Source organism: Quercus suber, unplaced genomic scaffold (genome assembly GCF_002906115.3).
Source record: "Quercus suber isolate HL8 unplaced genomic scaffold, Cork oak 2.0 scaffold_227, whole genome shotgun sequence".
Lineage (NCBI taxonomy): Eukaryota > Viridiplantae > Streptophyta > Magnoliopsida > Fagales > Fagaceae > Quercus > Quercus suber.
The window spans coordinates 1,058,952-1,069,956 of NW_027069685.1; the positions used below are offsets into that span (position 1 = coordinate 1,058,952).

The 11,005-nt window shown below is 33.3% G+C and overlaps 1 protein-coding gene across 1 annotated transcript; it reads left to right on the forward strand.

Annotated features, from left to right (window-relative positions):
• Window positions 1-9,554: 9,554 nt before the first annotated feature.
• LOC111985952 (peroxidase RIP1) lies at window positions 9,555-11,000 on the forward strand (the record flags this gene model as incomplete). Its single annotated transcript, XM_024017593.2, has 3 exons — window positions 9,555-9,801; window positions 10,403-10,597; window positions 10,695-11,000. Coding segments are annotated over exons 1-3 (720 nt in total), but the record flags the coding sequence as incomplete, so codon positions are not given.
• Between the last annotated feature and the right edge of the window lie 5 nt (window positions 11,001-11,005).

Consider the following 11,005-nt stretch of genomic DNA (forward strand, 5'->3'; position numbering starts at 1 on the left):
CGAGAAGTCCGTCAGGGCCTTCTCATCACAAAACCGAATGTGAGAAGGGGTAGGATCAACAGAGGAAGATACCCCAAAACGAAGAGGGTTCTGGGATGGAGTAGAATTGCTCTTCTTTGGTGCCATGAGAGAGAGAGAGAGAGAGAGAGAGAGAGAGAGAGAGAGACGCAGAAAAGTACCAAACATAGTTAATATCAATAAGGAAGAAAAAAGTGGTACTATGCATGAAAAATGCATGAACATGTGACATGCAATAATAAAAACATCATGGGCTCAGCTCAATCCAAGCCCACCAGCACACATCATTTCAACATATAAAACACACATCTAAAATCATTTAAACATATAGAACACACATTTAAATGCATGAAACATTGTAAAAATGCAAATGTGATGCAATGCATGAACATACATGGAACAACCAAAGAAATTCAAACAAACTGGTACATAAAATCTTGTCTTTAAAGAAGTCACGCTATAGGCTTAAGTGACCTCCTAGACAATAGTTTGATTCTTATATGATCTAGGTCCATTATTCATATTAATTATGATTGATATATATATATATATGTTAGAATGTTTGATGATGGGTCTTATATTTTTCTACTATTGTATGTGGATGATATGTCAATTTCTGCTAAGAGCATATGTGAGGTTGAGAGGTTAAAGTCTTTGTTGCACAAGGAATTTAACATGAAAGACCTGGGCACTACTAAGAACATTTTGGGTAGGGATATTTGTAGGGATAGGGAGGCATGAAAATTATGGTTGTCTTAGAAGAACTCATCAAAAAGGTACTTAAAAGATTCAACATGTGAGATGCTAAGTCGTTAGTACTCAAAGAAATTGATGAAAAAAAATAATTGAAGACATATCAAAGGTATGCTAGTGTTTTTGGGTGTAAAAAATAACATTTTTAATTATAATTTTAATTCAATCAACTTCCAACGAATGAACAAATTTTAGTAAAAAAATATTCCAAACTTGAGTAGTACCTAAGTTAGGGACTAATTTATCTTCATCAATAATACTACAAATACAAAAAATTTCACAACATTTTTTTTATAATTTGTTGAGATGGTAGATTGTAATTTGTAATACACAACTTTTACACGGTCCACTAATAATATCATTTTTACTATACACTAACTACAAACTATTATCTCAACATCACTCACTTATTCTTTGCCGACGACACCCTCCTCTTTTGCCATGCTACAATGAGTGATTTGGATGTTATTCTACATATTTTGCTTTTGTATGAGCAAGCCTCGGGTCAAAAGTTAAATAGAGAAAACACCACTATGTTTTTTAGGAAGGCTACTTTGGAAGAGAGGAAACTAGAGATAATAGATTTCTTGGGAGTAAGTGAAGTGTGAGAATATGAGAAATACCTTGGTCTTCCGGCAGTGGTTGGGAGAAACAAAAAGGCAAGCCTCAATTTCATTAAGGAGAGAGTGTTGAATAAGCTACAAGGTTGGAAGGAAAAGCTTCTTTCACAAGCGAGGAGGGAGGTGCTCCTAAAAGCAATAGTTCAAGCTATACCCATCTTTGCAATGATTGTTTCAAATTCCCCTCTGGATTATTAAATGGTATTGAGATGATGATAAGGTAATTTTGGTGGAGACAACGGGGAGATCAACGGAAGATTCATTGAAGAATTGGGAAACATTGTTCAAACCAAAGGCTTTGGGTGACATGGGCTCTAAAGATTTGGAAAAATTTAATGAGGCTATGCTTGCTAAGCAAGTGTGGAGATTATTGGTAGATCACTCATCTCTATTTTATTGGGTCTTTAGTGTGAAATATTTCCCAAGTGGTTCAATTTTTGATGCTAAGATAGCTTTGGGATCGTATGCTTGGCAAAGCATTATAAAGGCCAGAAAGCTTGTTCAATCCAGGTTGCTTTGGAGAGTTGGGAACGGTATGAAGATTAATATCTATAGAGATAGGTGGCTGCCTGGAGGGGACTCAGCTTGTGTAGTTGCTAGATTGATGACATCAAGGGGGGAAGGTTGGAATGAATAGCTAGTGGATGCACTTTTCTTGCCGTTTGAAGCGCAGAGAATCAAGGGCATCCCATTGTGTGTCATGGACCAGGAGGTGCAGGTCAGGCTCTTATTCAGTTAGAATGGGATACCAGCTGCTGTGTGAGATCGAGCAGAATGCCTTGCCATCTAGTTCCAGTACTGATGGGGTTAAAAGCTTTTGGAAGAGTATTTGGTGTTTGAAAGTCCCCAATAAGGTTAAGGTGTTCCTTTGGCGAGCTTGTTCAAATGCACTCCCAACTAAGGTAAATCTGCAAAAAAAGAAAAGTGTTGGATAATACTATGTGTGATCAGTGTGGTTGCAAGGCTGAAGACGAGTTACACGTTATTTGGGATTGTGATAATATCCGCGACGGGTGGGTGCCTTCTTTTGTAGATGTGAGGAGTAATTTTCAAAGCATTGAATCAATGAGTGACCTGGTTAGCATCATCAAGGCCGAAGGGAAAAATGTGGAGGAGTTTACGATGATTGCTTGGCTAATCTGGTATCGGAGAAACAAACTGAGAACTAATGAAACTGCCACACTTAGTAATAAACTTGCACAGTTAGCTACAACTTTGTTGGCTGAGTTTCAGTAGGGAAAGAAGCGACAAGAACCAAAACAAAGGGCTGGGCCGGTTTGGTGGCAGCCTCCACCAGAGGATACAATGAAAGTCAATTTTGATGGGGCAGTGTTCGGCGAAGATCAAGAAGCAAGAATTGGGGTGGTCATACACAACGAAGAAGGGCAGGTTTTGGCTACTTTGTTTGAGAAGGTGATGATGCCACCATCAGTGGAGATCCTAGAGAAGTTAGCTGCACGAAGAGCTGCAATCTTTGCTTAGGAACTTGGCTTTCGTAAGGTGTGCTTTAAAGGTGATACAGAACTTGTGGTGAAGAGCTTACAAGTAGAGAAGGATTCTAATGCGTTGGCAGCAAGGCAATCATGTAGCTTATGCTCTAGCTAGGGATGCTATGTTTTCTTTTCCTTTAAAAATTTGGATGAAGGATATTTCACCAAACATTTTTAGTTATGTTGTTAAAGATTTGCTTACGAGCATCCATAGTAGTATAGCTAAAAATTTAGCTATTTGGCACCATAAAAAGTTATTTTATCTATTTTACCTACTCACTTTACAAAACATGCTGCAACAGTGAATTTATTTTAGCTTTCAACACAATAAAATAATCTAAACATCACAATAAAATAATATATTTACTATAATAAAATAATATATCTACTACAATAAACAACAATCACAACCACCTGCAACCGCTACTGTTGCCACTACTGCTACCGCCACCACTGTCGCCGCCACCACAATAATTTTTTTAATCCCAACTTATACACACACACACACATACAATTGTTTTTTTGGCCCCAAAACAGTTTCTAATATCTTAACAACTAAACTTATTATGAAATTATTGTAAAATATTATAAAAGTAACATTTATTATATAAAATATTAACTCAACAAAGATTTTAAAAATTAAAAAAAAAAAATTCTTTTCTTTTATTTTTCTCTTAATTCACCTGCCAACCGTCACTCTCATGTCTCATCTCATCCATTTTTAAAATATAATGTTTCACTTTCCAATGTTTAATTTGCACCACAAGGCCTTAAAAAAAATCTCCACTCCATAATAATATAATATACTTTCTTCTCTCCTTTTTCATTCATTCTTCTTCAGTTATTTGTTTCCTTCTTCTCAATTCGCACCATTCTTCTCTTTCTTTCCTTTAGATTACAAGCTTACGCAACACAAGAGTACAAATAGGTGAGTCTATAGTCTTCATTTTGTAAAAGTTCTTTCACTTTCCTCCCTTAGTTCGCTTTCTCTTTTCCATCACTGAAAGAAATAAGGAAAACGAAAAAGAAAAACTAAGCTTCATGCCGGCTGAAAATAGTGAGGATGATGGATGAATCAGAGGTGATAGTTTGACAAGGAGGATGATGGGTGAGAGATTGAGAGAGAGGTGAGACTTTTGTTTTTGAAAAAGAGAGAATGAGTGTAACGGAGGAGGAAAAAAAAAATAGAAAAAAGAAAGAAATATTATTTTAGTGAAAATTGGGAATAAAAAATATTTTTTGTTTTTAGCTCTGAGCTATAGTGCACATCTATCTATAGATGTGCACTGTAGCAAAAAGGTAAAAATTTTTAGATATAACTCCACTGCTACAATTTTTTTTTTTTGGGGTGTTTTAGTGTAGCTAAAATAGCAATATAGCAATTTAGCTACACTGCTGTAAATGCTTTAATAAATAAAACCAAAGTTGGGTTGTTTTCCTAAAAAAAAATGAATATAATCTGCCACGCCATGCAAGTGTTGAGCAAGGCTGTATATAAATACGGACGGTAGTACAAAATCAGTTTATTGTTTGCTAGATCTTTTTAAGGGGTCTCCTGCGCATACCTTGTTGTATGGAGTAAACACACGATTTAAATTCAAAAAGTAAAATATATGTACTTTGTATGTAAATGGGTAGTGTGTAATAGACAGTTAGACACTGTCCTTAAATCGAACGTCAATGTATGACACTGTCCTTTAATCGAACGTCAATGTATGATAGTTTGATCAGTTGCTTCTATAGCTAGGTAAGTACATGCCGATTATAATTATGTTATCTTCCTTTTAATTGGAAGATAATCCTGTCAATAACGTTGCTTTCAAGAATATAGTAGGCGGTCTCTAATATAAAAAATTAAAAAAAAAAAAAAAAAAAACAGAATATGGTCGGTGGAAAATACCTTGTTATATATAATAAAAATAAAAATATTAATACATAATTAAGAGATTTATTAATTGTAATTTATAACAGGGTGTTTACCACCAGTGACGGAGCTATGTTGAAGAGTTGGCTTCTTGAAGTATTTGAATTAGTCAAATGTTGTCCTTAAAAAAATAATTGGTTTAATAGTTATAGAGACATGACTTTATTTTTAGCAATTCTATTTTTTATTGTAAAATATGCTCTTATATTTGTTAAATATTTGATAAAGTTTGACACTGAACATATTTGAATTTATCTTTTTCAACTCGTTATGTGGCGATTAACAAGTCATTGACTCATTAAAAAAATTTTGTCACGAAAACTAAACATGAAATATCTCTTTAGTTTCCACATAATGGGTTAAAGCAAGATAGCTTCAAATATATTTGGAGTCTAACTTGTTCCTCCAAGTTTTGGATCATTCATGTTTTTGAAAATTTCATTAGTTCAATTGAATGATTTTTTTATTTACATTAGTATAAAATTTGATAACTTGTATAGAAAGTGAAATTTTTTAAGAATTTCACTACGAAAATGGTAAAAATGAATTTTATTAATTTTATAAAAGATTGCCATCAAACATAATTTTGATTGAAAATAATAAGCTTTTTTTTTTTTGGTTAGGTGTGTATATATATATATAACTTATCAAATAAAAAAGTGTGTGCATATATAATAAAAAAAGTGTGTGTATATATGTGTGTGTGAGGGGCTATCTTGATAGATGTATTAGTGCTGTAACTTGCCAAGCAAAAATTCCTAACTTTGTCCCTAACTACCTTGATAGAAGTATACCTAACCATGGAGGGAGGAGGGGGGGGAGGGGGGGGGGGTGGGGACCTCTTCATAGTCTCTTCAATCATTTTCTTCCTTTTCTAATTTTGTTTTCTACTTTCTGAACACCCATATAACATTTATTGGTTTCTTTCCCTTTAAAAGTTCTTATCAATAACTCAATTCTTGTTTCTAGTCAAGGATTTCATCTCATTCACCATAGCTTCCATCCAATTCTTCATTTCAAAGCTATTAATTGTTTCCTAAAAAGTGGAGGTCCTTGCTACTAGTTAGCAAGGCACATGAAGCAAGATCCTCGAAAACCATACCTAACCTGTGGTCTTATGTTGCATTTATTAGGTTTGCTTGTCTGGTATTCTGTTGTGGTGATCTTGATCACTATTGTGAGGTTCCTTCTTTAGTTAAGACGTCACTTATCTAACTCCACCAACACCCCATTGATCTATTACTATTAATATTGCTTCCCTCTACTTGAAATTCTTCTTTCTATAGGTTTTTATCATTGACTTCTCATCAAACACCACATCCTTGCTGATCACTACTTTTTTTGTAACTTGATCCCAATACTTGTGCGATTTTACAAGCACAAATGATATAATTAAGTAGAAAATGTAATCAAATTGTGTATTTTTCAAAAATCAAATACAATAAAAGTATACTAAGGGTTCGTTTGGGAACAGCTTATTTAGCTAAAACTGAAAACTTTTTACTGAAAGTACTGTAGATAAAGATAAATGCTAACTAAAATAGTAAAGTGAGACCCATCAATAATATCAAAAAGTGTAGTGGGACCCATGGATAGTAATAAAAATAAGCTAAAATGGTAAAATAAGCTGACTTTAAACTTTAATCCCAATCACAACCTAAGTAGAGTTGTAGTTATAGGCTATAACCATAGTTGTCAATATCGTATGATATGCGAAGTGTAGAAAGTTCTATATTCGAAAAGTATATTGGAAGTGTTCATTAATCGTATAATATAGTATGCGTATTGTATGGATCATATCGTATCGTATGATACATAAATATATGCTTTAAATGAGTTTTTTTGGCTAAAATTTATACTTTTATTTGAATCTAAAATGTTGTTTGACTTGTTTTTAATACAAAATTATTAGGTTACTTAATTTAGCCTTATAAAATAATGTCTATAAGTTTTTTTTTTTCTCCTACAAAATTTGGATTTCACACTTATATTTCACTTTCATATTTACAAATTTCTTTTCTATACTATCAATAAGGTATTAATTGAAAATATAATTGTAGGGTTTGTTTTTGTAGCCCAAGCCCAAAAGATATGGGTTGAAGGCCCAGCGAACTCAGGACAATAAATTTGTAGAGAGTGGGCAAAAGAGTTAGGCTGGTTATGAAGTAAACAATGGTTGGCTAGGTTACTAGCAGTAATGATAACATGAACTAATGCTTGAACAACTCCATGAATGAATGTCCGAAGAGATGTTTTATTAAGTGAATGGTAATTACAACATTCAGAACTACAATAAAGTTTTTCTCTTCCTTTTTCTCTCTCCCCTCTGTCCCCTATTATCAGGGACCCTTCTTCTTTATATAGCATCCTCTCCTATCATCTCTATCGTCCACCTGTTCTTCATCTGCATATCTACTCAAGTGCATGTCACGTCATGTGTCTACTTTAGTTCTTTGTGAGTGGCGGTAGCCGAGGTTACACTGTTCAGGGGTCTTCTCCACATAAATGCGGTCAGAAAAATTGTTGCAGTGCATTAAATACGGTGGTAGCAGCTTTTCCTTTAGATATTTTTTGGTTCTGATCATCTCCGGATCCACCCAGAACTTATCATTATCATTGGGATTGTTAGGAAGATTATTCGGACCTTCCACACGTTTATTTGATCAAGGCTATTTGTGGCCGAGGAGTAAGACATCTTCGGACCAGTAGTGACCTCTTCAGACAGTACTCCCCCTTTACTTCTGGGCTTCCTGCTTCAAATGGGCCGCCCCAACCACCTATTGCACCTCGGAAATATAATAGTCCTTAACAGGGTGTCCCGGATCCATTAAGTAGCTCTAGGTTTTTTCACCCAACAATAATAATTATTTTTTTTTGTCATTATTGTTATAAGTCTGTAATACTAGAATGCCAAGAAGAATTCTTTTCTTAATTATTAAAAAAAAAAAAAAAGGAGAGATAGTACCCCCCGCCGAAGTATTTGAATTAGTCAAATGATGTTCTTAAAAAAATAATTAGTCTAATAGTTATAGAGACATAACTTTATTTTTCACAATTTTATTTTTTATTATAAAATGTGCTATTATATTTGTTGAATATTTGATAAAATTTGGCATCAAACATGTTTGAATTTATCTTTTTTTTAATTCATTATATTGTCACTAAAACTAAACATGAAATATCTCTTTAGTTGTCATATAATGGGTTAAAACAAGATAGTTTTAAATATGTTTGGAGCCTAACTTTTTCCTCCAAGTTTTGGATCATTCATGTTTTTGAAAATTTCATTAGTTCAATTGAATGATTTTTTACTTACATTAGTATAAAATTTGATAACTTGTATAGAAAATGAAACTTTTTAAGAATTTCACTATGAAAATGGTAAAAATGAATTTTATTAATTTTATGAAAGATTGCCATCAAACATAATTTTGATTGAAAATACTAAACTTTTTTTTTTTTTTTTGGTTGGGTGTGTGTATATATATAAATTATCAAATAAAAAAAATGTGTGTATATATATGTATGTTTATATGTGTGTGTGAGGGGCTATCTTGATAGATATATTAGTGCTGCAACTTGGGCCCCCTCAAACAAAAATTCTTGACTTTGCCCTTGGATAGTAAATTTTGATGACAATGAAAAAAATTTCAATGAAGAAATTAATAAGTTTGCAAAATAATGAATATGATGATAAGATTGACTTAGATGGAGTTGAATAGGCAAGATAATGAATATGATAAAAATAAATTATTATTTTGAGTAATTTGTAATGTATTATCACTACTGAGTTTAATCAATTTGAATGGTTATGTTATATACAAATGCTAGTTTGTCTATTATTACCTAAGGGATGAATAAATTAGTTATTGGTTGAATATATTTAAAATTGATAATAAATATACCTATATGTATATCTATAATTTTTTTTATATAAAATTTATTAAGTATTTGTGTATCTTACGATACAGAAAAATAAAAAAATCAATTTACTATACAAAAAATCGATTTAACAACTATAGCTATAAACCAAGTTTTAACCCAAACTTTGCTCTTTATTTATTTATTTACTACATTACCAACGTCACCTAAAGTGCAAGACCAATCAAATGGGGGAGGAAGGAATAATTTTACGCGGTTTATAAAAAAAAAAAAAAATAATTCTTATAAAACATGTATAGTCGTATTTCTACCATTGTTTTTTGGTCACTTATGTAGATGTGAATCCCACCACCCTTTGTCTTTTTATTATTAGTTATTTTTATTCTTTTTTTTGTTGTTGATAGAACACACTTTGTCATTTGTTTTTTCAAAAACGGTGATTTCTTTGTTTTTTTTTTTCTTTTTTCTTTTTTTAAAGAAACCTTGGACAGGGTGTATACAGTAAGTTCAAGAATTGAAGTCTCAATAAGGCATTCAACCGGCACAGTATAACATTATATAATTTATTTATCTGATCATATCCGTCATTACTAGGAATGCAAAGTTTAAAAATAAAAACAAAAAATTTTAAGGAGGACAGACTTTGTTTTTAGTCAATGGTACTAAAATAGTTATTATCCCATCCCCAAGGTCTCCACGAATACAAAATGCATGCTCATTGATCCTGCTAGCTAGCATTCTTTAGTTAAAGAATCATCATATAGCAACTAATAAATATTATGAAAACGAAGGAAACCAGTAAACTAATGGTGTGATATTCCATCTATATAAACACATACTTCATAGCCTTAACACCAATTTGGAAAAAGTACCCGTGCTAATAGTATTATTACCCATGGCTGCTTTTCATTCTTTTCTAGTGTGTGTTATATTTGCTTTTGCTGCCATTCTGATCCCTACAAGTACATCTGCACAATTAAGTGCTGATTTTTACCAGAAAGCGTGCCCTGGGGCATTGCCTGTCATCAGATCAGTTGTCGAGCAGGCTATTAATCGCGAAGCACGCATGGGAGCATCACTACTTCGCCTTCACTTCCATGATTGCTTTGTTAACGTAAGTGTGATGTGGTTTTTTTCCCTAAGACTTGCTTCTTATTGTTCCATTAGATATGTTTAGCATCTTCTTTGCACTATGCATTTGCTTGGGCTGAAACTTCTTTCTAAAAACCCAACCATACATTAACTAGTAATGGCATCTGGTCAGTGCTTGTCGTACTAATTACTTGGTTATGTCTTAGACGAGAAATAACATTCAAGTAGGTGAGTAAAACATTACATTATTTTCAGGCTTATTTCCATTGTTTTCAGGTCAATGAAACTAGTCAATTACTATTCAGGAACAATGAAGTTGATGTTCTCGCTACCCTATTTTAATTATATAATTCCATATAAATAACTGCAATTTGGTGCAAGAAATAATTGAAAATTTGTACTCATGTTTCAAAAGCGCACTGGAGAAAATTACATCGATCTAAGATGACTTTGAGCCTTATGATATATAATATACAGAAAGGTGAACAAAAAACAAATGGGGCTTGCATAAGGAAAAAGGATGAAGGATTAACTTACCAACTACAAAGTCCAAGTTACTAGCAATTAATTTTTAAGTAATTAAACCATATTCCTGAATGCTCAAGACGTGTTTGCAATGACAGGGTTGTGATGGATCAAATCTGCTAGATGACACAGCAAACTTCACTGGTGAGAAGACAGCGTTTCCAAATTTGAATTCCCTTAGGGGTTTTGATGTTGTCGATGAAATCAAAGCAGCAGTTGACAAACATTGCAACGCCAGTGTGGTTTCATGTGCAGACATCTTAGCTTTGGCAGCTCGTGATTCTGTTGAAATTGTGAGTGTTGATATAATAATCTTCTATTCCATGTAAATATAATAAATTTCCTAATACAAAGTCTTAATATATCTTATTCTCGTGCTTTGTGTTTTAGTTGGGAGGTAGTTTCTACAAAGTATTATTAGGCAGAAGAGACGCAAGAAATGCAAGCAGGAACGACGCAAATACCAATCTTCCACCCCCATTTTTCAGCTTCTCTCAGCTTATCTCTAACTTTCAAGCTCATGGGCTAGACTTGAAAGACCTTGTTGTCCTCTCAGGGGGCCACAGCATAGGACTTGCTAGGTGCACCACTTTCCGTGCTAGGATTTACAATGATACCAACATTGACAAAAGCTTTGCAGCCTCCATGCAACAAGGGTGCCCTGTAAATGGAGGAGATAACAACACAGAGCCACTGGATGC